Source organism: Syngnathus scovelli, chromosome 3, assembly GCF_024217435.2.
Source record: "Syngnathus scovelli strain Florida chromosome 3, RoL_Ssco_1.2, whole genome shotgun sequence".
NCBI classification, from domain to species: Eukaryota; Metazoa; Chordata; class Actinopteri; order Syngnathiformes; family Syngnathidae; genus Syngnathus; species Syngnathus scovelli.
The window spans coordinates 2,765,694-2,793,597 of record NC_090849.1 but is presented as its reverse complement, the minus strand read 5'-3'; the positions used below and the strand labels follow the sequence as shown (position 1 = coordinate 2,793,597).

The 27,904-nt window shown below is 46.0% G+C and overlaps 1 protein-coding gene across 9 annotated transcripts in view; it reads right to left on the bottom strand.

Annotated features, from left to right (window-relative positions):
* The window catches only part of LOC125993644 (frataxin, mitochondrial), a 105,636-nt gene that overhangs the window by 46,710 nt on the left and 31,022 nt on the right, over positions 1-27,904 (bottom strand). For 4 of the 9 annotated variants that reach the window (XM_049762383.2, XM_049762385.2, XM_049762387.2 and 1 more), the window contains one exon: positions 8,031-27,842. In XM_049762383.2, the coding sequence (XP_049618340.1) occupies positions 10,370-11,599 (1,230 nt within the window). In that variant the 5' untranslated portion in view covers positions 11,600-27,842 and the 3' untranslated portion in view covers positions 8,031-10,369. The other 5 variants (XM_068650285.1, XM_068650286.1, XM_049762391.2 and 2 more) reach the window with 4 other exon arrangements.

The following is a 27,904-nucleotide window of genomic DNA, read 5'->3' as shown; positions in this document are numbered from 1 at the left end:
GCTTTAGAGTGCCGAGTTGATCTCGGCACATGAAGACATGACCACCTGCAACGTTTGGTTTAGGTTTTATAAGCATTTTTAATTTTATTGCTTAAATCGCATTTTCTCGACGAGCTGAGCACGTTTTCTGAATTGTGCCTCTCCCGTCACTGGTTGGCATAGTAAAAAGAGTAGAGTGCCGAGTTGACCACTGCGAATGAAGAAATGAACATCTGCAGCGTCTGGTTTAGGTTTTAGGCGCATTTTTAATTTTATTTCTTAAATCGCATTTTTTCGACGAGCTGAGCACGTGTTCTGAATTGTGCCCCTCCCGTCACGCTTCGACATACTTTTCAAAGTCAAAGTCTCAAAGTCTCCTTTATTGTCAATTCCTCCGCATGTCAAGACACACAAAGAGATCGAATTTACGTTTCTCACTATCCCAGGGTGACAAGACAGCGTTCACAACGCACATACAAGTAAACAACACAGGAAAAATAAAACAAGAAGATGAACAATAAGAGTGATAGCACGCTAGCCGCTCCCGATGCACAGCAGAGTCCGGAAAGATAAGACAGAGTTCACAACGCACATACAAGTAAACAACACAGGAAAAATAAAACAAGAAGATGAACAATAAGAGTGATAGCACGCTAGCCGCTCCCGATGCACAGCAGAGTCCGGAAAGATGACAGTCAACCAGCCACTGTGAACACGAGCACACAGCAGGCACGCACTGTCCGGTTCGTGGATCCTATCAGGCGAACTCAACCCATCTTGTCGTCCCGCGAACGAATGTACGCCAGGATAATGGAAGGCACGGCTAGGCGAGCTGGGTTGGCCGCAAACCTGGCCCGACGTCTCCGCGCTGGCCCCTCTTCTCTTTTTGTTTACATTCACTTAAGCTAAACGCGTACAACTTGAGACGTCATGAGACGTCACTTCCGGCTGGCGGCTCGGTGCAGTCAAACTCGTCTGTGCGGCAAATTTAAATGATATTTTTCAGAGCAACAGCTTCCTTTTCGTTGTTTCGAGCGTCAATTTATATTTATAAGCCCATAAGCTAACTAAAACCGATTTATACATATACCGGTGTCTCTAGCCCTTTTAAAAGGGCGACAATCAGAATCATCAGCAAATTTAAGAATGTCCCTATCAGGATGTCGACGACAGCAATTATTAGTGTATAAAATGAATAAAAGTGGTTAAAGGACACAGCCTTGAGGGGAGCCAGTGGAAGATAAAATTGCATCAGATAAAATACCATTTACTTTCATCCTGAACCAGCCAAAAAACTAGGCGCCGGTTTCCGTTACAATAATTGGTTAAAAGATCAGCTAAAATATGTGATTGAATACAGTTAAAAGCAGAAGAGGAATCAATAAATAGAAGACGTGCAAAGGTTTGCACCCCCTCAAGGTGACCTAAAACCAGGCTGAGGAGAGTGTTCACAGCGTTCTCCACGCTCCTGCCTGCCCTATATGCAAACTGCAGGAGGTCCAGCCTACTTTGTGTTGCTTCTAAAATCTCAGCCTTAATGATATGCTAAACAGATTTCGTGACGAGGGACGTCAGAGCAACCAGCCGAAAGTCATTTAGCATTTTGGTGCTCTAGTCTTGGTAACTGGGACTATAATCGAGTCCTTCCAGAGACAAGGAACCCTACAGAGCTGGAGATATTTTGTAAAAATAAAGGAAAAAATACCTTCCAATTCTACTGCACAGCTCCTCAAAGGTTTGCCCCCAATTATGTCTAGCCCCGGGCTTTTTTTACTCGCTTTCACCCCTCTAAAGAGTCTGCATAAATTGTCTTTTTCTATTACAATGGGGGTGTCCAACTACGCAGGGGGAGTATATACTGATAGCTTATCACTTAAATCATCAATATTAAAATGATAATAAAAACTATTAAAATCCCTGGCCAGCACATTGTACGACAAGTCAGCAAGGCAGAAAGGGTTCCTTTTTTACTTCATACCATTATCGATTTAACAGCCTCCCATGCAGGTCTTTCCAGAAGTGAGTTGGCTTTGCACCTTATATTCATACCTGATTTTAGCTAATTTTTAGTTTAATTTCATGCTTAATTTATTTTTGTAATTCCCTGCTACGGTTTATAATATTTAAATAAAGTATTAAATAAATATGGACTTAAATATTATATTAAAGCTAATGTTTCTGAGAATTATAATATTTTTGACTGACTTGGACAGCCAGGGTTTATTATTTGGGAAAATAGAAATCAACTTCCTGGGAATAATCATGTTCTCGCGGAAGTTTATATATAAGGTAACTGGTTCAGTGAGATTGTCCAAGTTTGGACAAGTGTCAGTAAATAAATTCCAATCTGTGCAGAGAAAACAGTCCTGGAGTCGCCTCCATTCAGACAGGTACCAACGTCCTCTCGGGTTTAGTTGCCTTCTGGACACTTTTATACGTATCCGTGTATGAGGGTAAGAATAGATGATTGTTTACCATGGGCGTGAGGTCGGAGGCCCCGTGAAGGGATAGACTTCTTCTCATCTGAGCCTAAAACCTAATTGTGGCGATTACAACTGGACTGGAAGAGAAGGTGGAAATGGTCAAGGGCAGTTGAGAGCAGACCAAGGAGTGAAGGGAGGGTATAGAACAGTGACTGTTCCAAACACTAAATAAAGATCGGCGAGTATGGAAGCACTTTGTTCCCCTTTTTTTTGCTTCTCAAGGTTTCTTATTTTCCGCCAATTTTTTTTTAATCCTTGCCCTTCAGGGATCATGGGATGTTAATATTTACTTGTCAAATGTGGGTATGTGAAGCCCTTAGACGTTTTTATGATTTAGGGCTACATAAATAAATTTGACTTGACTTTGTACAATTGTACAGTGTTGAGATTGGAATACAGTGAACCATCGCGGTTCACCTTTCACGGCCTCACTGGTGCACGTACCATTTAGAGCTTTTATCGACACTGTTCAATGTGCTACACAAACTCACATTCTCACACCATTAATAGCCACACTGTTTTCTGACACAACATGTACCTGTTTTGAACCACTACGACACTGAATACTTGAACAGCACTACTGTTATTTTTTTTTTTCAAGTTCGTCTTTAAACAGTTAACCTTAACGATATTTCGGCATCTTTAGCCAATGGTTTAAAGCACTGCATTGTTGGTGTTATTGTTAAAAGCAAAAGAAAAATAACATGAGTACATCTGGGTTCTGCTATTTTGAGGAAGAATTCAAAGAAGTAAGCACAAGAAACATTCCTTTATGGTTGCCAACTTTCGTTTTGCACAACAACAAGGGTTTGCCGCATTAAATTGCATGAATCCACAAGGATGTGGCTGAAATACACCACGGGATTCTAGATAAGGTGTGCCATTTAAGGTTACAAATAAAACTCGAACGCAACATTGCGTCATACTTGTCCGCTGCCGGCTGGGACAGAGCAGGGTTCTTCTCACAGCTTGCATCTCCTTATTTATAATTCATTTGACAGTTTAAAAGAATTATTTTGAAGAAAAGGAACCATTTGAGGGTGGCTGGGTGAGGCAGTGGTTAGCACGACCGCCTCACAGTTAGGAGGGTGCCAGTTCGATTCCACCTCCGGCCCTCCCTGTGTGGAGTTTGCATCTTCTAACCGGGCCCGCGTGGATTTTCTCCGGGCACTCTGGTTTCCTCCCACATGCTTGGTAGGCCGATTAAGCACTCCAAATTGTCCCTAGGTGCAAGTTGAATGGTTGTTCGTCTCTATGTGCCCTGCGATTGGCTGGCAACCAGTTCAGGGTGTCCCCGGCCTATTGCCCGATGACTGCTGGGATAGGCTCCAGCACGCCTGTGACCCCCGTGGGGACAAGCGGTACAGATGATGGATGGATGGATGTATGGAAGTATTTGGGGATGGTAGAGGGCTCGTAATGGTCATGGTCATCCCCTTCCGCAGCTCATATTTATTTTTCATTTTACATTGTAAAAGTTCAATGAATTAATCCATCTTATTCCGCTTATCCGGGGTCGGGTCGCGGGGGCAGCAGCTTTAGGAGGGAGTCCCAGACTTCCCTCTCGCCAGCCACTTCGTCCAGCTCATCCTGGGCAATCCCTCGGCATTCCCAGGCCAGCTGACAGACATAGTCTCTCCAGCGCGTTCTGGGTCGTCCAAGTGGTCTCCTGCTGGTGGGACATCCCCGGAACACCTCCCCAGGGAGCAGACCAGGAGGCATCCTGTTGAGATGCCCGAGCCACCTCATCTGGCTCTCCTCTCAGCGGCTCCCGGATTACCAAGCTTCTCACCCTATCTCTAAGGGAGAGCCGAACACCCTGCGGAGGAAACTCATTTCGGCCGCTTGTATCCGGGATCTTGTTCTTTCGGTCACAACTCATAGCTCGTGACCATAGGTGAGGGTAGGAGCGTAGATCGACCAGTAGATTGATAGCTTTGTCTTTTGGCTCAGCTTTCTCTTCACCACAACGGACCGGTACAGAGTCCGCATTACTGCCGACGCTGCACCGATCCGCCTGTCGATCTCACGCTCCATTCTGCCCTCACTCGTGAACAAGACCCCAAGATACTTGAACTCCTCCTACTTGATCTCATCCCCGATCCGAAGAGGGCATTACACCTTTTTCCGACTGATGACCATGGACTCAGATTTGGAGGTGCTGATCCTCATCCCGACCGCTTCACACTCGGCTGCAAAACACTCCAGTGAGAGCTGGAGATCCCGGCTTGAAGAAGCCAACAACACCACGTCGTCTACAAAAAGCAGAGATGCAATGCTGAGGTGCCCAAATCGCACCTAGATATTTTGTCAATAAAAGTTATGAACAGAATCTGTGAAAAAGGGCAGCCTTGGCGGAGTCCAACCCTCACTGGGAACGAATCCGACTTACCGGAAATGCGGAGCAAACTCCGGCATCGATGATACAGGGACCGAACCACCCTTACAAGTTGGCTCGCCACTCCGTACTCCCATAGCACCCTACACAGAACTTCCCATGGGACACGGTCGAACGCCTTCTCCAAGTCCACAAAACACATGTGGACTGGTTGAGCGAACTCCCATGCACCCTCGAGGATCCTGCCAAGTGTCTGGAGCTGGTTCACTGTTCCACGGTCAGGACAAAAACCACACTGCTCCTCCTCAATCTGAGATTCGATATCCCGATGGACCCTCCTCTCCACCACCCTAGAATAGACCTTACCAGGGAGGCTGAGGAGTGTGATTCCTCTGTAGTTGGAACACACCCTCCAGTCTACCTTCTTAAAGAGGGCAACCACAACCCCAGTCTGCCAATCCAGAGACACCGTGCCCGATGTCCACGCAATGCAGTAGAAGCGTGTCCGCCAGGACAGCCCCACAACATCCAGAGCCTTTAAAAACTCAGGGCGGATCTCATCCACCCCGAGGAGTTTTTTTAACTACCTCGGTGACTTTGACCCCAGGGATTGGAGAGTCCACTTTAGAGTCTCCAGGCCCTGCTTCCACAATGGAAGGCGTGTCAGTGGAATTGAGGAGGTCTTCGAAGAATTCTCTCCACCGACTCACGACGTCCCGAGTCGAGGTCGGCAGCAAGCCATCTTCACTGTAAACAGTGTTGACGGTGCACTGCTTCCCCTTCCTGAGACGCCGGATGGTGGACCAGAATTTCCTCGAAGCCGTCCGTAAGTCATTCTCCATGGCCTTTCCAAACTCCTCCCACGCCCGGGTTTTTGCCTCAGCAACCGCCGAAGCCACGTTCCGCTTGGCCATCTGGAGTCCCACAGGCCAAAACAGCCCGATAGGACTCCTTCTTCAGCTTGACGGCATCCCTTACCGCAGGTGTCCACCAGCGGGTTCGGGGGTTGCCGCCACGACGGACACAGACCACCTTACGGCCACTGTTCCGGTCGGCTGCCTCAACGATGGAGGCACGGAACATGGTCCACTCGGAGTCAATGTATTCCGCCTCCTCCGGGACATGGGAAAAGCTCTGCCAGAGGTGGGAGTTGAAGCTCTTCCTGACAGGGGATTCTGCCAGACGTTCCCAGCAGACCCTAACAGTACGTTTGGGTTTGTCAGGTCGGACCGGCATTGTTGGAATAATTAGATGGTCGGCCTGACCAAGGGCCTCATAATTGACGAGTTGGAGTCCATTGGTTCAACAAAGCTAGCTCCAGAGAATTCCTTTAACTCCCTTCCTCTCTTATCTCACTAGCTACAGTGGGGAGAACAAGTATTTGATACACTGCTGATTTTTCAGGTTTTCCCACTTCCAAAGCATGTAGAATTGTTAGAAAAATTGTATATATATATGTTATCATGCGTTCTCTAATGAGTACTTATTCACAATATTACTGTTCAGTATGCTTGCTGCTTTGCCTTGCTTATTCTTATCTTGTACAACAGAACAGAAGGATTACGGCTGGGTCAGGGGCGAGATGACGGTTGTGTCAAACAAGATGCTGCTGACAGCTCAGCGTCCACCAGAACAGATCGTGAAAACAACACGTCAAACAATGCGTCATGAACCTTCTGATCTTTGTTAAAGAACGACACTTTCTCTTTTTATCTCTCATAATATCGCTTAAACTGTTTTGCTGATATAGCCATATCTGCACGCAACACTTTGTGCGTTACTTTTTGTTTCTTACGAGACAAAGCCACAATCTCTTTCCCCCCCCTTAAGGGCTAATCGTCTCACACTGTGGGTAGGGCATTCCAAATAAAAAGAGCGAGGAGTGTAAAACAGATTTTTAGTGTAGTCGGATTGCTGTAAGTCTGATTGCACTCCTCGCGAGAAAAGACTCAATATTCTGCCTCACTTGTTTTTTGTCTGCTGACCCTTTTCTCTTATTCAGATATTCAGTTAGCACTTTGAACCTAACAAGAAGTCTGTAATTTCTATCATAGGTACTCTTCAACTGTGAGTGATGGAATCTAAAACAAAAATCCAGAAAATCACATTGTATGATTTTTAAATAATTAATTTCCAATTTATTGCAGGAAATACGTAAGTATTTGATACATCAGAAAAACAGAACTTAATAATTAGTCCAGAAACCTTTGTTTGCATTTAGAGATCAAATGTTTCCTGTAGTTCTTGACCATGTTTGCACACACTGCAGCAGGGATTTTGGCCCACTCCTCCATACAGATCTTCTCCAGAGCCTTCAGCTTTCGGGGTTGTCGCTGTCGCAGAAGTGGGCCAAAATCCCTGCTGCAGTATGTGCAAACATGGTCAAGAACTACAGGAAACGTCTGATCTCTGTCTCTGATCTCTCTGCGTGTGTAATTGTCTCTACCCTTCACTTGGTCACTTCTTGTGTTTGTTTCGGCGCACGTTAGCATAGTGACAAGTTAATCCGTAGTTCGCCCGAACTTTTTGTAGTCAATCATGTCGCCTAAGAAGGCTAGAGCAAAAAGCGGCAAGGGTCGTCAGAAGAGGGAATAGCGAATGTAGAAATTAGGGACATGATTCTCCCACTCCACCCTTCCATTCGCCATTTCCCACTGCCCCCATAGTATCTAAAGTGCCTACGATAGCAAGTTGTCACGTCTTTCAAGGTAAAGCACTTAAACATTATTTTACATTTGACATTAATTCTTATGGGGAAAAAAAACACACCTATACTTACAAACCTTTTGACCTACGTATGCGATCACGGAATTAACTAAGTTTGTGAGGAGAGGTTTTACTGTACATCAGTGTGTAGTGCTGCTAGTGTGCCCACTGTACATGAACATACTCTGAAAAAATAGTAAGCATCAATTTGAATATCAGACTGACTTACAGAGAGCACAACATCATACTCTGGTCCAGTGAAAGGTTCATCCATTAAGTCTTCAAAGTAATCAGCCAGCGCATAAAGCGTCTCATCAGCCAGCTTCTCATAGACTGCCTCTGACAACTCACTGGGAAACAGAATCAGAAAATTTTTTAACAACAGAAATGTTACAGAATATACTGTACATCTTGTTTTGTGGTTACGTTTTGTCATCAGAGTGGTGGTCTTCCAGTCTTGAAGGTGACAGATGGATAATTCTCCTACACCTTTCAGTGTCAACTGTAAACGCAAACCACTGTGATAAAAAAAAGAATATATTCAGTTGATCAATGTTTTCGGTTTAGGAACGCATATGTCAGCATATTTCCTGTTAGGGTTTTCCAGGTTATCTTTATCGTAGGATTATGTTGGAATGTAACCTGTAATAATTACCCTCGCTTGTCCTGTCTTAACAAAAGTAGTAGAACAAAGTGCTAAGATCTTTTGAACTGATTGACTAGCTGCAGAGGAAGCAATCAAAGTTTTGTTTACACAACATCGTGAAAGACCCCCTGCTGTGCTTTGATCAACAGGCCAGGGGCTTCGGCCATTTGTCTACTCTGACCCCCACTCTCACCCCCACTCTGTTCCTCCTAATAAATATGCCCTTGCAGGAAGGAGACTTTTCAGACTTCATTCGATCATCGCTGTTCAGACAGCGACGAATGGACTCTCCACCTGCAGGTGTCCAAAAGGACTTACTTGTCTCCCGTGTGGTTCTTGCAAAATAAGTTGGAGTGAGCAAATCTCTAACATTTCCATTTCATGTAAAAACAATCAGATTATGCATATACTGTAAAAATTCAAAAATGCCTTGCAATCAAGGATGGGTACCACGCCCCGGTATTTCACAAGTTCCACGCTTACGTGTTTGTCAATTTCTTTCAATTTCTGTTCAATTTAATCAGTTTATATGGACATTGGACATTAATTTGCATCTTTAAGCTATGCAATTTTGCAAAATTTAGAGATTTGGATAAGAAGCATTTTCACAATCAGACATTGTAACAAATTCCAGCAACACACGCAAGACGCTTGGCTGACTTATCACGTTGCACGTGGAGTACTGTGCAATCTCATTATGGTATTTTCATAACCCACATGTGATACACATTCACCAGAAACCCTTTACCGTATTTTCCCGACTATAAGGCGCACCTAAAAACCTAAAATATTCTCAAAAGCCACCTTATAGTCCGGTGCGCCTTATATATGGACCGAATTCCTCAATTCAAACTGGCCCAAAGCATTGTGTCATGAAATCAATCATAAGTGGCCCGCTGAAGACTATGAATCATGAATCAAAAAGACTATGGATCATTATTTTGTGATTATAAAGTAATTTGATGCGCCTGAAGTTAAAATAAAAAAGATAAAATGGAGAATGATTTGATTTGGATTAAAAATCTGACATGATGCATTAATGGTGTGCCTTATAGTCCGGTGCGCCTTATATAAGTACAAAGTTTTAAAATAGGCCATTCATTGAAGGTGCGCCTTAAAGTCTGGAAAATACGGTACTCATTCACTTCCAATGTTGAATTATCTTGAATTTTTACCCCGATACTAGCCAACTTGCATTAGCTCCTGGTCCACTTGAGATGTGAATTCAAGATTCTGTTACTACCCTATAAAATATTACATGGCTTATAAATATAAAATGGCTTATGCCGTTGACCTAATACCATACGTTCTGGCTCAAAAGCTTTTTTCACAAAATGCTGGTCTTTTAGTGACCCCAAGAGTCAAAAAGACTTTTGATAGCATTCTCTATTCCGTGTCCAGAGCTCTGGAATGCCCTACTTACAGTTACAAGAGCTGCTACCTCAGTAGAAGCATTCAAGACACAAAGACATATTTATATGCTCTTGCCTTTAATTAAACTACACTAGCCGATTTGACCACCATTTGTACTGCCATTTGCACTCTCTTTCCTACCCTCTCCTCCCTGGATTGGGTAAGGGGCAAGGTGACGACCAAACCGTCTGGATTCTGCGTCAACTAACCGGGACAAGAAGTGTGTTGCGAGTTTAAAACCTGGATCTGCCCAAATTTTTCTAAAACGGTGCATATTTTCTGGGTCCTTAGGTGTCCCTAAGTACGAATATGCCGCACTTTTTTGGTTATGACGTCGCGTACACGAGATATGCGGCATCTATATATAGACAATGGGCTGATACGTGCACAAAAATCGGAGCATTCTGACGATTTACAAGTGTAACGTGATGTAATTTATTTGAATGTTCAGAGTTAGTTGTGTTTTACACGTAACAGCTGTCTGCAACATGAAAGGGACCATTTCCGCAATTTTCAATGGGCATGCATGTGCAACGCCTCCAGTCAACGGCGGCCGTCATCCCCACGATAGTCGTAAGAAAATGCCGAAGTTTCTATGAACACAAGTTGGTTTTCATAGCCGTATGTATTTGCAACAAACTTTCAGGGGAAACGGTACAAAACCACGGTACAATAAGCGCAGTGGACTGAAGATTGCGGTACCATAAAGGCAGTGGACGGCCGTGATTTGTAACTCAGCAGTGATCATGCTCAGCCTTGTGCCGCCACTTCCGGTCAGAAAACGGATCACGCGACCAGTGCTTCTCACATATTCTGTTCCGGCTGGTGGTAACCACGGAAACAGTTCATGCACAGTGCCACGCGGCACTTGGAGCACGCACTGGACGGACGCGACTTGCAAGTTGGCAGTGCGCACTTTCGGCCTTGCTCCGCCACTTCTGGCCAGTGCTCCATGCCGTCGAAGCTGTAGTCATCGGCAACTGCGCACAGGCGCGATCTGCCCACTCTACGAGCTCGAGTGACGCCTGGTGCTGCAAGCAGAGTTCGGGCCACCTTGCGTCGGAAGTCCAGCAGAGACATCCCACCGTGCTCATCCAGCCGGTGCAGCACCCATGCATTGAAGACAGCCGCGTCCAGCATCCAGGTGAATATCGGCCACCACCACTTCTTCCGGCGCATGTTGATGCGGTAGAGCCCGATGCTCTGGTCGGCGCGGTCCGTGCCGCCCATGCTGCGGTTGTACAGCTGGACAACAAATGGCTGGTCCATTGCCACCTTCTTCTTCTCCTTCGCTGACCAGCGTGACGCCTTCTGCAGAGGATGCTCGGCGGCGAGGGTGGAGGCGATGGTGACCACGTCGTTATCCTTCCACCGAGTGAGCGCAATCTTGTTTGCCGTGTCGTACACGACAGACAAGATTTGGTGTCTTCCAAAATATTCAATTATTGCCTCGTCCAGATCAACATTGCAGTCTATTGGATATGCCTCCCTGAACCGAGCGTTGAGGATGTCCATCATGGGACGCAGCTTTGTCATCCGGTCGCTGAGGTTCAGGTGCGCGTTGTCGGCGCAGTGAATGTAGCGGATGATCTCCTCGAACCTGTTGCGTGATATGGCCCCAGCGACGAGGGCGCACTGGAGATCTTCATCTGTGCTCCAGTCGTGTCGGCGACTGGGGAGAGAGTGGTAACCCGAGAGCACCAAGATCCCCAACACGCTCTTCAATTCTCCGATGGTGAGCTGGAAGTTGGAGTCAGTCACCTTGGTCTCTCGAACAAGGTGAGGATATACATCAGAAAGGAAGAAGTCCAGCTTCTGATTTGCGCTCTTTCCGACGACAATCGTGGGGGCGGCGAGAGGCCTGGCGTCCGGGAATTTTGTCAGGCACAGATTCCACACTGACCGCGGGGGGAGCAATGAAGATTTCATCCACAGCTGCATCTTCATCTTCACCTTCGATTGCATTGAGGACATCCAGCACAGATTTTGTACCCATAGACGCCCATAGTCTATATATAGATTGTCATGTAACATGGGGGGTAGAGATGGTGCAAATGGTAGAATATGGATTGTTCACAGGAATAAATTGGAGTTGAAATTTGTCCAAAAGATGGCACCAGACCAAAACGCAGAACCAAAAGAGGGGCCAGAATAAGCTAAGCCAGTTAAAATAGAAATAAAAGAGGAACACAGTGTCGGAGTGTGAGTCACGCATGGAAGCACAAATGTGATTTTTATTTTTTTATTTCTTTGCTTGGCTAAAAATGTATTCTGTAACTGCTTTAAGCAATATTATTTGTCAATTCGATCAAGAGACCCGTCACTATGAGAATAGTGGCGTGACATAAATTGTTTGGAGAAGCACAAATGTGATTTTTATTTTTTGATTTCTTTGCTTGGCTAAAAATGTATTCTGTAACCGCTTTAAGCAATATTATTTGTCAATTCGATCAAGAGACCCGTCACTATGAGAATAGTGGCGTGACATAAATTGTTTGGAGAAGCACAAATGTGATTTTTATTTTTTGATTTCTTTGCTTGGCTAAAAATGTATTCTGTAACCGCTTTAAGCAATATTATTTGTCAATTCGATCAAGAGACCCGTCACTATGAGAATAGTGGCGTGACATAAATTGTTTGGAGAAGCACAAATGTGATTTTTATTTTTTGATTTCTTTGCTTGGCTAAAAATGTATTCTGTAACCGCTTTAAGCAATATTATTTGTCAATTCGATCAAGAGACCCGTCACTATGAGAATAGTGGTGTGACATAAATTGTTTGGAGAAGCACAAATGTGATTTTTATTTTTTGATTTCTTTGCTTGGCTAAAAATGTATTCTGTAACTGCTTTAAGCAATATTATTTGTCAATTCAATCAAGAGACCCGTCACTATGAGAATAGTGGCGTGACCTAAATTATTTAGAAAAGTAGGTCAAGGGTTTGGATTTTTATTTCAGAGTTAATTGAAGCGTAACTTCAAAAAGTTATTTTCATGGAACAGGAAGAGAAGAAAAGGGGAAGTGAAAGGTTTTACCAGGGGCTAGCTGTGCATTTGGTGGAAAGTACTGCGTGGTCAGGGCGGAAACAGCTGCTGAAGGCCACAGATGTCCAAGCGTGGGAAGAAAACTGGGCACTCCTACTCTATAGTAGGCGTGGGAAAACTGACCAGTTCACTCTATAGGCGTGGGAAAGCTGGGCAGTCTTACCCTATAGGGAAGGTATAGGACAAAGAAGGGGAGGGGGGGGGACTGAGGAGTCTATAAAAAGTCCTGCAGGGACAGCTTCAGGGCTTTTTCCCCCAAAAGAGCGCTCATACGTGAAGAAGCCCGGAGGAGTTTCAAGATTTTTTTTCCAAAGTCCCGAAGATCTTTGTGTGAGACGCAGGATCACTGGACTGAAATTAACTTGGATTTACTCCCAAAAATTGGACTGGACAACTTTAAAGGAGAAATAGGTGAGGGTTTACCGTTTTTATGTATTTTAGCGAGAGGGGGGAATAGTCATCGGGCCGCCGGCTCCCTCGAGGCCAGCTTGTTTCTCTAATTTGGATTTTAGAAGTAAGATCGAATTGATCACTCGACTTTGCTTCCACCAAAAATAGCACGCAGCTGGTATTTACCTCTTCCCTCTTTCATGAACTGTGTTTTGCAGTCGAATTGTTCTGGGATTGAATGATTTTATTAACACGGGTATCAGTGAGTGAAGTTGTTCGGTTTCTGGAGTAATTGAGATTTGTAATTCTATTCCATGTTTCTTCAATAAATGTGTTTTGTATATTACTTACTACGTTGTGCGCGGATTTGTACTGAATATGCAACCGATGGTTTGGGGCCAATTTAAATAAAATAAATTAACGGAAGTGTTTAAATCGGATTATTGGTTTTGTGTAGAACGTAAAGTTATTTAACTATTCGAAAGGCTCAGGCCCGCTTCCCCTTTTTGACGGGCCGCGTAAAAAATAACTCCGAACAAGTTAGAGACTTGGTTGGTGGAGGATAAAAGTATTTCGATTGTCCGTCGGGCGCGGCCCAGTTCCTAAATTTGTCGGGCCGCGTCAAAAGTTAAACGGGACACAATCAAAAAATAGACTTGCCTTCCAAATTAATTATTGGGCAAATCTAAATAGAGCACGACATTTTTATCCGGTTTAAGAAAGTTGTTATTCTTTTTAAAGCAATTAAGTGGGGTGAAGAACTCCGACGGTTAAGTGCTAGATCTACGTATACGAAGTTAGAATTAATCATATAAAGTGCATTAATTTTCTTCTTAAATGCTATTATTGTCACACTTTTATTAATTCGATTCTCTTTCGAATAAAAAAGTTGGTCGGCTCGCTGCATGAGCGACCAAGTGGAACGGACCCATATCAACATTTACTTAGGCAAAACTAGTGCTTGGGTGCGCTATACAAACGAATCCCTGAGGTCTTAACAAAGACATCTAAAAAATATCCGTAACAAATAAGAACTTCAAACATTAGCGGGGAGCCATCAATACGATGCGGTCACTTCGAAGTCCTGCCTCGAATTGAGTTACTCGGCACGAGCTTCGGGTGACTTGAGAGGGATTGGCGTCGTACAGAAATTAGATTGATTCCGGTGGAGTTAATTTAACTCGGGTGGTTAGATTACGGACGAATCTCCGAACCCGGCTAAAACAAACCTGTTACCGGGAAGCCGGGGGCACCTTAATCCAAGAGGTGCTTTTGACAAGATATTTTGCATAAAATAATACATGGAGGAAATACGTCAGGGCGAATCATCACTGCAATCACATCATTCAATAACCATTATATGATAATTGTTCCCTAAAAGTTCCACCCCCCTATCTCGAGTCTATCATAATATCCCGGAGCTCACCTTTGATCATGTTCCATCGTGAATCGCAACCGTCCGGCTTCATTCACCTAGCACGACTGACTCATACACTGGGCAGATGGCGGCGATTCCGGTTTCGACAGGTCAAAGACTGGTTATAACTGTATACAACTGGCACGAATGCTGGTCGTCATTTGAGGACGACAGATGTTACGGAAATTGGAGCATCTATTTATAGACTATGGGCAGAAACAGGTGTTGCTCACTCAGCATCCATTGTACCCTGGTCTTCCTGGAAGGGATCCACCATTTAAATGCATGAAAATTCTATGATTGCGAGTCAGTTTAGTTTCAGACAGGTAATTTTATAAATTATACAAAATTGCAATACTCTAATGTCAATATTTGATTGCATGTACAAGTCACCCTCTTCTGGTAAATGTGCAAAGGAGTGAGCTTTGAACCAAACCATTTACCAATAAAAACAATGGCTGAAGTACTGGTAGAACGCCCAAGGACACAGACAAGTAAGACCTCGACCCACATATCTTTAGAATTGTAACATTGGCAAGAAAATATAAATGTAAGGACTGCAAGAGGTAGATCACCGCTGACTCCGCTCGTAAGCGGGTGTGAGCTTCGTGAGGATAGAAAGCGGTCCAGCGCTGTCTTTGTACACTGTCCAGAACCCAGAGCATAAAGACAAAGAATTAGATCAAATTCAAGCCACCTTGTGTGAGTTTGGTTGGTTGTGTCGATGTGAACACCTTCCTTGAAGAGGACAAAAAATAATACGCATTGAGTAAGTTGGGCAAGAACAATTTGTATTGGGTTTATGTCGCGGACTGTCGTCGGCTCACTCCCAGTGAATTTCCAACAATTGGTGACCCCGACGTGATCTTCTAAAGATGATGTTCCTTGGAATATTTCGTGGTTTGCTCTGCACTCCACAATATTCCAAGCCTGATCGTAACATGTGAAAAAGTAAGGGAGAGCATTTTTCAATAATTGTCATGGTTGCTTAATAATATTGTGGATTGAGGGCATTGCGGAAAATAGCGAGGTGTTGAAATATCTGTTCAGGAATGGTAGTTGGATGTGATTGTTTACATGTCATTTTATATACATGTATGTGTACTGGTGAATCGTGATTAGGAGCCCCACCTGATCAGCGAAATACTCTCGGGAGTCCAGGACTCGTGTGAAAAGGGAAATGCACCGGAGACGCAGGCACTTTGAGTGAGGAACTTGGCATACCTGGTATGTTTTTACTTTTTTCTTTGATTGTTTTGCAGCTTTTGGACTGTACAAAGACGTAACCATATAGCGAATTGTCAGACACTCTGCGCTGTAACTTTTTTTTTCTCATCATTAGAGGTTTACCGTAAAACAATGGAAAAGTGTATAAGTGTGTGCGTCCAGCTGATGTAAACAATCATCTATCCAGAGGTCTCAAACTCCAGTCCTCGAGGGCCGCATTCCTACATGTTTTCCAAGTTTCCCTCGTTAAACACACCTGATTCAATTATCAGGCTCCTGCAGAACGTGAGGATGAACTGGTATGCACACAATTGTATAGAAATCTCCAACACAGTTAGTTGTACTACGTTTTGTCTTCACTCATAGATTATTTTACTGGTTCTTTGATCACAGACAAATTATTTCGGTTGATTTACTTAAATAATTTGTCTGTGATAAAATATAAAAGAACCAGTAGAATAATCTCCAACACAGTGTCTATTGTTGGCCGAAGTGGAAGAATAGATTTGTAGCGCAACTACAGGAGGCTGAGATAAAGTGTACCGTATTTGCCGGTGTACAGGTCGACTCGGTGTATAAGTCGACCCCCTAAAATTCGACGGAAATTTACGATTTTATGATATATCCTTTGTATAAGTCGAGCTCAATTGTTGCATTATATTAAACTTCAAAATTCAATATGCGAAATTTATTGACGAAATGTGTTCAAATTCCGCGCATGCGGCTGTTTATAAGCACCGCGGAGGAGATCGCGGCCGGCGAGCTCGCGCACGCCGCCCGGCACCAACGGGAGGCCGGAAATAGCTCCAAGCCGAGCGGATCGGCACTTTATAAGCACCGCGGAGGAGATCGCGGCCGGCGAGCTCGCGCACGCCGCCCGGCACCAACGGGAGGTCGGAAATAGCTCCAAGCCGAGCGGATCGGCACTTTATAAGCACCGCGGAGGAGATCGCGGCCGGCGAGCTCGCGCACGCCGCCCGGCACCAACGGGAGGCCGGAAATAGCTCCAAGCCGAGCGGATCGGCACTTTATAAGCACCGCGGAGGAGATCGCGGCCGGCGAGCTCGCGCACGCCGCCCGGCACCAACGGGAGGTCGGAAATAGCTCCAAGCCGAGCGGATCGGCACTTTATAAGCACCGCGGAGGAGATCGCGGCCGGCGAGCTCGCGCACGCCGCCCGGCACCAACGGGAGGCCGGAAATAGCTCCAAGCCGAGCGGATCGGCACTTTATAAGCACCGCGGAGGAGATCGCGGCCGGCGAGCTCGCGCACGCCGCCCGGCACCAACGGGAGGTCGGAAATAGCTCCAAGCCGAGCGGATCGGCACTTTATAAGCACCGCGGAGGAGATCGCGGCCGGCGAGCTCGCGCACGCCGCCCGGCACCAACGGGAGGCCGGAAATAGCTCCAAGCCGAGCGGATCGGCACTTTATAAGCACCGCGGAGGAGATCGCGGCCGGCGAGCTCGCGCACGCCGCCCGGCACCAACGGGAGGCCGGAAATAGCTCCAAGCCGAGCGGATAGGCACTTTATAAGCACCGCGGAGGAGATCGCGGCCGGCGAGCTCGCGCACGCCGCCCGGCACCAACGGGAGGCCGGAAATAGCTCCAAGCCGAGCGGATCGGCACTTTATAGGCACCGCGGAGGAGATCGCGGCGCCTCATTGGACTTCCAGCGGCCGGCGAGCTCGCGCACGCCGCCCGGCACCAACGGGAGGCCGGAAATAGCTCCAAGCCGAGCGGATCGGCATTTTATAAGCACCGCGGAGGAGATCGCGGCGCCTCATTGGACTTCCAGCGGCCGGCGAGCTCGCGCACGCCGCCCGGCACCAACGGGAGGCCGGAAATAGCTCCAAGCCGAGCGGATCGGCACTTTATAAGCACCGCGCAGGAGATCGCGGCGCCTCATTGGACTTCCAGCGGCCGGCGAGCTCGCGCACGCCGCCCGGCACCAACGGGAGGCCGGAAATAGCTCCAAGCCGAGCGGATCGGCACTTTATAAGCACCGCGGAGGAGATCGCGGCCGGCGAGCTCGCGCACGCCGCCCGGCACCAACGGGAGGCCGGAAATAGCTCCAAGCCGAGCGGATCGGCACTTTATAAGCACCGCGCAGGAGATCGCGGCGCCTCATTGGACTTCCAGCGGGCCGCGCACTCGCGCACGCCGCCCGGTTCAAATGTTCTAAGTGCAACGCACAATGAGATGCATGAGAAACGGCCTTGGTTACCATCACATTTGAAGCGATGAATACGAAGTTAAATTTTATGACTCGGTGTATAAGTCGAGGTCGATTTTTTTCGGTCGATTTTGGATCGAAAAAGGTCGACCAATACACCGGCAAATACGGTAGTTCTAACCACGCTCTATTCTTAAAGCTCTAAGCCAATCAACGGCAAGACTACAGATCAACATGTTCCCATTGGTCTCTTCTCCTCTACTGGCCAATAGTGTGCTGTAAGTCATATGGGCAGACAAACCTTCGCACTCTAAGTGACACAGCAAAAAGTTGCGATGCACCGAAATATACAGAATATTTAATATTAAAAACTCCTGATGCACAGAGGCCGCAATAGGTGAAGTGCAAAGTGGTGAGGGATCACTGTACACCAACCTTTCTTAAACCGAGAGCTACTTCCGGGGTACTGATTAAGGCAAAGGGCTACTAGTTTGAAACACACTTCTGAAATAGCCAATTTGCTCAATTTGGCTTTCACTATGTGTTATTATTGTCATTTCCAGTTCACATGTAAGTGTGATTTTAACAAGAATAGCAAAAATACAGTCAAACCTTGTTTTTTTACCACAATCCATTCCAGAAGTCGGTTCGAGAAGCGAATCATCAAATTCCGAATCTATTTTTCCCATTACAAATAATGGAAACAATTTTAATCCGTTTCAAGACAAAAAAAAACCCGCCTTTTTTAAGCATTTTTTCATTTGTGCATATTTGTCCGATCGTGCAACTGCAGCCCACCGCTGAACGCACAACCATAGCACGTCGGCCACCGCGCAACTGCACGGCGCTGGTCGGATTATTGTGACAGAGCTGTCGCTGAAATTTAGAAAATATTTTCAAAGTCCTGATGTACTTTCCAAATTTAAGTGGACCTAAGTGCGCAGAGAGCTTAATTTTGTCCAATCGCACAACTGCGACTGTAGCGCGTTACCGACTGCGCAACTGCACTGCGCTGGTCGCATTATTGTGAGTCAAAGTCAAAGTCAAAGTCAAAGTCTCCTTTATTGTCAATTCCTCCGCATGTCAAGACACACAAAGAGATCGAAATTACGTTTCTCACTATCCCAGGGTGACAAGACAGAGTTCACAACGCACATACAAGTAAACAACACAGGAAAAATAACACAAGAATTCAACATCAATGAACAATAAGCGTGATAGCACGCTAGCCGCTCCCGATGCACAGCAGAGTCCGGTAAGATGACAGTCAACCAGGCCACTGTGAACACGAGCACGCAGCAGGCACGCACTGTCCGGTTTGTGGATCCTATCAGGCGAACGCAACCCATCTTGTCGTTCCGCGAACGAACGTACGCCAGGAGAATGGAAGACACGGCTGGGCGAGCTGGGTTGGCCGCAAGCCTGGCCCGACGTCTCCGCGCTGGCCCGTCTTCCGCTGCCGACGCATCCCAACAATGCTCCAGGACGGAGCAGTCCGAGCTCACGACGCAGTCCAACCGGGGGAGGAAGAGCAGGCCAGTCCGGCGTCGCTCCATGACGAAGCAGTCCGAGCACTTTAATCTCTCCGCACCAAAGTCCAGAACGCCATAAAACCCACTTTCGCCGATGTTGAGCAGAACATGCCCGCCGCACTAGTAGCACGACGTATCACACGAGACGAACACACACAAAACTGCCGGACAAACACTCAGTAAACACTCACAAAACACCGAACGGGACAGAGCCGTCGCTAAAATTTAGAAGAAAATTTTAAAGTCCTGATGTACTTTGCAAAATTTAAGTGGACCTCAGTGCGCAGGGAGCTTAATTTGGTCCGACCGTGCAACCGCAGTGCACCGGGCGCTCACTGTCGCATTGCTTTAAGAGCGTCTTTGTGTTTGAGGATGGCTTTACTGCTCCCACTTGCTTGCTTTGGAGGCATGATTAGGGGTTAATACAATCCTCAAAGTAACGAAAATACAATAACAACGGAGTCAGTCGGCATCCGGGCCGCGCGGTCTGGTTTTCTCGGGTCCTCCCGGCTCATCTCGTGAGGTTCGATCTCCGAATTTTGTTCGACAACCGAAGCAAAACAATCTTTAATTTTTTATTCGAATTCCGATTTGTTCGAGAACCGGGACGTTCGAAAACCGAGGTTTGACTGTAAAATAAACAGATGCAGCTCACTGACAAATACCGCTATTTGAGCTCATTTTAGAACAGTCCTGCGGGCGACTCATGCGGTCCTCACGGGCGACCTGGTGCCCGCGGGCACCGTGTTGGTGACCCCTGCTGTACACAATATTAAAGCTTTGTAAAGCCTCCCCAATAGATAGATTATTACTATTGCTACATAAACCTTTGCCATTCCCTTAATAACCATTCCCACACTGTTGTACGCATCCATGTATTGTACATTTACATAAAATAAAATAAACACGTAATATTGTCACGTGTCCCGACTCCTCCTGCACTGGTTGGCGCTATTTCTTCGCGCATGGCCACCTGCCAGCCTCATGTGCTTGTCCTCAGTCACGTCTGCGGTGATGCACATTGCTCAAAAGCACACCCCGCACTATCAGCTCTTATTGCCATTGTCTTGACTACTTCACAGTGGTGCATTTTCCGTCACGTCTTCGCTCCTCTCTTGCCCTCCTGGCCAGCAAATGCGCCCTCCGTGCTAGACCTCGGGGGCCCGCGTCGCCAATGTGGAAATGCACATGCTAATCGGTCTGCTCTGATTCGTCTGCTTTGACACACACACACACGTCTGCCACCTGATTCTCCTTTGCTTGATCCACTGGACTGTTTGGCCCGATCTTCTCCTGTCCCTGACCACAAACTTGCTTTGCCCCCGTCTGCCACCACGACGCAGGACGCGAGCTCGCTGACCAGCTCGTCACTCGCCTCATGCACCTGCTCTGTTGGTGAGACAGCCTCCATTTTCCTCTTTACTCATTCCCTAGATAAAGAGTCCGTGTTGCACATGGTTGTCCTGCCTTGTTCTCAACAAACTGGGTGCTCCGCTTCCCGCGCTTGTCCACAGTGACCCTCAGTGGCACACCCCGCGCTACCAGTGTGCATTTAAACGGCATTCTCCTGTCTCTTATAAACCCGATAAGTAGCAAATCCGCAACAGGTGAAGTGCGAAGTGGCGAGGGAGCACTGTAACCACACTGCTCAAAATAATTAAAGGAACACTTTGAAAACACATCAGATTTCAATGGTGAAATTTTTTTGGGGGGGATATCTATACTGATAGACAGTTTAATGTCTCAGGAACAAAAGGATGCCACATCTTTTTATGGAAATACACGTTTTCAGCCTACAGAGGGCTCAGTATATAGACACGCCAAAAATCAAAGTGAAAAAATGATGTGGCAGGCTCATGCATTTTGCCTAAATTCAATTTCCGCAACTCAAAATTCTTTTCAATATCTTGTATGTCATTAATCTCAATAAAAACAATCCTAAATACCTATTTGATACAGTGGCAAAGCTAACTCTGCGCCAGCCGACCCCCGATAGCTCCTTCCACTCAGCTGACGAGTTTATGAAATTTTTTGCTCAAAAGATTGAGTCCATTAGGGACGAGATCAAGAATACCATTCCAATCGCTCCGCCGGTTGCTAGCGCTGGGGATCATGCAATAACCCTCTCAAATTTTAAAAGCGCGTCCCTTGAAATGCTTACAAAATTGGTTAGTGCAGCTAAACAAACAACATGCTTACTCGACCCGCTTCCAGTCAAACTACTTAAAGAATTATTTCCAATTTTAGGACCGTCCGTCTTAAATATAATCAATCTGTCTGTTTCCTCTGGGATAGTGCAAACAGCTTTTAAAACCGCTATTATTAAACCGCTACTTAACCGAGCAAATCTTGACCCGGACTGTCTCAGTAATTATAGGCCAGTTTCAAACCTCCCATTCATAGCAAAACTTCTTGAAAAAGTAGTAGCGCAGCAGCTTATTGATTACATGGTCGCTAATAATCGATATGACTCTTTTCAGTCTGGTTTTAGAGCTAATCATTCCACAGAGACAGCACTTGCTGAAGTGACTAATGATCTCCTCATAACTATGGATTCAAATACGTCGTCTGTATTGTTACTACTCGATCTTAGTGCTGCCTTTGACACTGTAGACTTCGATATTTCATTAGGGCGTCTTAAAAGTTGTGTTGGTATCTCAGGGTCAGCACTCAGCTGGTTCAATTCCTATCTATCAGACAGGACGCACCGAGTGGTCCATGGCAATACGTCCTCTGAGCTCTATAATGTTACGTGTGGTGTCCCACAGGGATCGGTACTCGGACCGATTTTATTTAATAGTTATATGATTCCGCTTGGGGTCATAATACGTAAATATAATATTAGTTTTCAATGCTACCCGGATGGCACCCAATTATATATGCCGTTATCAATGACAGATCCGCGGGACTGTTGTAATCTCGAGGCGTGCCTTGCGGAGATCAAGCAATGGATGTCTCTCAACTTCCTTCGTCTTAACCCAGATAAAACTGAGATGTTGATAATTGGTCCTACTCGTTATCAACACTTATTTAAGGAAACCACTATAACTATAGATAACCGTACTATCACTCAGAGTGATACGGTAACTAATCTCGGGGTAATATTTGACCAAACGCTTTCCTTTCAAAAACACATCAAGAATATAACCAGGATTGTGTTTTTTCACCTTCGTAATATTGCTAAGATCCGTCCTATCCTCTCGACCGGGGATGCGGAAACTATTATACATGCGTTCGTCACGTCGCGCCTGGACTACTGTAATGTATTATTCTCTGGTCTTCCTAAGTCCAGTATCAAAAGTCTACAGTTAGTGCAAAATGCCGCTGCGAGGCTGCTCTCACGGTCAAGAAAATTTGATCACATTACCCCAGTATTAGCCAAATTACATTGGCTCCCGGTCCATTTAAGATGTGACTTCAAGGTTCTTCTACTAACCTATAAATCACTGCATGGCTTAGCGCTTTCATATCTCGTCGACCTAGTCATTCTTTATGTTCCGTCTCGTAACCTTAATTCGCAAAACGCTACTCTTTTAGTTACATCGAGGGCCAAGAAAATGTCTGCAGGGTCTAGAGCATTCTCTATTCGGGCTCCAGAGCTTTGGAATCCCCTACAAATGGATATTAGAACTACTACCTCAGTAGAAACATTTAAGACACGTTTAAAGACACATTTTTATGAGATGGCCTTTAACTAACTTGCAGTGGCCGATTTGGCCGGAGTTTGTTTTGTTCTCTCTGCCCACCCCCTCCCTGGCTGGTGACGGGGTTAGGTGGCTCAAAAGCTGATAGCGGCTAGCTCAGGGATGGGCAAACTACGGCCCGCGGGCCACATCCGGCCCACGGGACCGTTTAATCCGGCCCACCAACCCCAAATAAATTGTATTATTAAAATTTTTTTGGGGGTCATTTTGCCTGCAATGACTGCATTTTCCCAGTAGATGGGGAACCACTCGCCTGCGCATTTACTACCGGAAGCCGTGTCAGAAAGCTCGGTGCACACTCACAAGTGCATGTACGTACTCAGTAGTACGGAAATGGCGCACTCGCGCTCTATTTGTATCAGTGCCGAATTTAGAGCGTTGGCTGTGACGACAGCATTCTTGTAATTTGCGCGCCGAGCTTTCGGATACAGTTTTACGCTAAAGCCAACCACAAACCTTCCCCTGGAATCCTTCCACTAAAATGAGTCGCCCAAGGAAAAGCAAGGTGGACAGTGAGTGCCGAGTGTTTAAAAAGAGTGGCCAATTTGGCTCGACGTACGCGACGTGACGTTCAGCCACATGAACATCAACCCGTCACAGATCTAGGTAAACGGACCAACACCTCGGATCTCTCCTAAGAATTGCCACAACAAATTTTACTCCAGACTATGACACACTAGCAAAAAAAGGGAGACCAACAACACTGTTCCCACTGAAAATGAAGGGGAGGCTTTCAAGTTTGTTGTAAAAAAATGCATTTTGAATATGATCTGTACAAATAGCAGGGATTGAAACTAGCGACCATTCTCATTTTCAAACAATGCAGGATGCTCAGGGACATTGATGCACCACCTGTTTGTGACTAATCTTAACCTGTAAAGTTCTTAAGGCTTACTTTAAGGAAGTGTTTCCCGTTTCCTCACCTCTGTTACCAGGTGTTTGTGAGTTAAAACTCTGCTCTGATTTTCAGATACCCCTCACCGTGTTGCCGTTTTGATTACTTTGTTTGGATGTATGCTTTCACCGATTCTTTAAGATGATATATTTGGTCAGAATGTTTGCCGTTTGATGTGATTTCATAAGATAAACATCTTCCATTAATCTGACCTGCAGGCACTGAAGTGATGGAGACTGTTATTCATAATAACAGTGTCGTATTTTATGAGAATCACTGATAGCAGTTTTTTAGGGATGTTTTTTTTTAATGCTGTTAATAAATGCATTTGTTTTCAAAAAACTTTTTTTGAATATCCATGCTTTACTACCTACTAAAGGCCCAAACCTTTTATGCAATGACCTTTACAGGTCGTTTATATTACTTCACACAATCACTACATCCATCTGCTCCTGGTTCGGCCCCCCGGTCAAAATTTAGAACCCAATTCTGTAAGGGAACGGACAGTACAGCCAAGTGCGTAGCGACAGACTTTATTGTGGAAGGGGATGATGGTAACAGCTGGTGCTGGAGCGGCGATCGGGCTGGAGAGGCCAAGCGATTCTGCGGGATTTCCAATAGTCAAGCGAGTCAGTATCTCAGGGACTGATGAGCGAAGCAGCATCAAGGGACAGACTGACACTCAGGTCTGCGCTGGCGGCGCTGATATAGCGCTGTCCATGAGCCCGTGGCAGGTGACGGCGATTCCACTGACAGGGGGGCGTGGTCCTGTCGCCGGTGGCACCAGCACGTGACAAATTCGGCCCGCAAGTCAAAAGGTTTGCCCACCCCTGGGCTAGCTGGATTCTCGGGGACCAATTCAAGATGAAGAAACTGCAGCTCAACCTCCTTGAAGACACTGCCAGGACAATCGAGGGCACCTCCGACATTCATTTTGTCATTGATTTTCACATTATGTATTACTTGTGCCCTCTCTGCATCCATTACAACTTGGTGATCCTGAAAGGGGGATCCTTCCATCTGTGGTCCCTTCTCAAGGTTTCTCATTTTCCCCTGGCAGGGTTTTTTTTTAGTTTTTCCTTGCCCTTTTGGGAGCTTAAGATCAGGGGATGCTTTGAGAATAATTGTCAATTTTGGCTATGTGAAGCCCTTTGAGACTGTTTGTGATTTAGGGCTATACAAATAAACTTGACTTGACTTGACTTGTATGGCCCCCACGTGCTTGTATGCATGCTTGACAACGTCGCGGCATGCTCCTAATGAGACAGATGGTGTCTTGTGGAATGTCCTCCCAGATCTGTCTAAGGGCATCAGTGAGCTCCTGTAAAGTCTGAGGAGCAACCTGGCGGCATCTGATGTCCCGAAACATTATGTCCAGGTGATCGTGAGGGCCATTCAATTGTGTCAATTCCTGGGCATTGTTGTGGATCAGGAGGACCTACTACTGCACCAGCATAGGGTCTGACCATGGGTGCAGGGATTTCCTCCCAATACCTAATGGCAGTCAGACTGCCGTTCTCTAGCCTATAGAGGTCTGTTCGTCCCTCCATGGAAATGCCTCCCCAGACCATCACTGACCCACCACCGAACCGGTCATGCTGAATGATGTTGCAGGCAGCATAGCGCTCTCCTTGGCTTCTCCAGACCCTTTCACTTCTATCACAGGTGCTCAAGGTAAAACTGATCTCATCTGTGAAAAGCACAGGTCGCCAGTGGCGGATTTGCCAATTCTGGTGTTCTATGGCAAATGCATATCGACCTCCACGGTGCTGAGCAGTGAGCACAGGGCACGCTACAGGACGTTGTGCCCTGAGGCCACCCTCATGAAGTCTGTTTCTGACTGTTTGGGCAGAGACATTCACACCAGTAGCCTGCTGGAGGTCATTCTGTAGGGCTCGGGCAGTGCTCAACCTGTTCCTCCTTGCAAGTAGCAGATATCGGTCCTGCTGATGTGACGAGGACCGTCTACGGCAGGCATGTCAAACTCAGTTTGGCTCTGGGGCCGGATCCAGACTTTCTGTTCTCAGGTGGGCCGGATCAGTAAAAGAATGTCAATTCCAAATATTTTGCTTTGTTTTTCAGTACTATGCTTTATCATTCAGCCTACATTTGTAGCCTACCCTACATATTATAATCACGGATGACAAGGAATCTTTTCTAAGCACAACACATTCTTTTCACAAACAATGAAAAAAAAAAATTCATGGTTCACTGGTTTATTTTAACAATGAAGTGAATGCAGTTTTACACCTGAACCAACTCACCACACTTAACAAACTCAAGTGGGAGCTATGAAAAAAATATTCTCGCCTTAATTGTCGTACTGCTTTGAAATAAATAAAAAAAGAAATACAAAATAAAAGTTATAGCAGTGCATGCTTATACTACATCCGATCAAACTACTAGGCTGGGCCTACTGAAGCTGAAAATATACTGCACAATGTTAACTGTCTTTAGTATGAAACCAGATTAGTCTTATTTTTAATGATCTGTATTAATGAGTGCAAACAAATTTCGTGTCATCACACTTTTTTTCTCTTTCACTGCACTCCTGCAGTCTACTTGTTGCTGCTGGCTCCTGAAACTTGGGATATTTTGGCCTTCACAAGTGTATCAATATTGGGTGTCAAATCCTGAGTAGCAGCACATTTAACAATATCATTCAAGTGTTTATTTGTTAACCTTGAGCGCTGCTTTGTTTTATTATTGTTCATTACGGAGAAAACCTGTTCACAAAGATAAGTAGTCCCAAACATGGATAGAACGTTTGCAGCCATGGCTGTTAATTTGGGGTAACCTGGCACGAGATATTGATAAAACGTATCCAATCCCACGGACCCAAATTTGTCCTTCATAGCGGAATCGCACTGCAAATCAATAAGCTCGAGTTGAATGTCAGCTGGCATATCAAAGTCAAGGTCAAAGTCAAAGTCAGCTTTATTGTCAATTTCTCCACATGCCAAAGACACACAAAGAAACCGAAATTTCGTTCCCCCCTATCCCACGGTAACAAGACATGGCTCACAACAGACAAACAAGTAAACAAGTACAACAAAAGCGTGCTGAATAAATAATGAATAAATAACACAACAATAAATAAATAAATAAGAAGAGCAGAAAAAAAAAGGAGCAAGTGCGCGTACAGCAGACATTCCCGAAAGTAGCGCAACAGTGCCGCACGCTACGCAGAAGGGGGTAGCGAGTTCAGGGCCCTAACAGCCTGGAGAAAGAAGCTGTTGGCGAGTCTGGTGGTGCGGGAGCGCAGGCTCCTGTACCTCTTCCCAGAGGGCAGAAGGTCAAACAAAGAGTGAGCCGGGTGACTCACATCTCTGGCAATCGAGGTTGCCTTGCGGGCGAGATGGGAGGTGTAAATGTCCTTCTGGGAGGGGAGCGAAGCACCAATAATCTTACTAGCCGTATTCACTATGCGCTGCAGGGCCTTCAAGTTCTGTTCAGTGCAGTTACCACCCCAGACAGCGATGCAACTGGTGAGGACGCTCTCAATGGTGCCACGGTAGAATGTAGACAGGACTGCCTGAGGAGCACATGCACGCCTGAGCTTCCGCAGGAAGTACAGGCGGCGCTGAGCTTTCTTTGCCAGTGACGAGGTGTTTGCGGACCAGGAGAGGTCCTCACTGATGTGCACCCCCAGGAACTTGGTGCAGCTCACCCTCTCCACCACAGCACCGTCGATGATCAGCGGCAGGTGTGTTGTGTGACCCTTCCGGAAGTCAACAATGATTTCCTTGGTCTTATTGACGTTCAGCAAGAGGTTGTTGTCCCTGCACCACGTGGTCAGAAGGTCAACTTCCGACCTGTACCGAGTCTCGTCGCACTTCGTGATGAGACCCACCAGAGTCGTGTCGTCAGCAAACTTCACTATGCGGTTGTCGCTGTAGGTCGCAGAGCAGAAGGCTTCACTGTAAATGGCGAGCGAAAAAAGCCAAATTTGTTC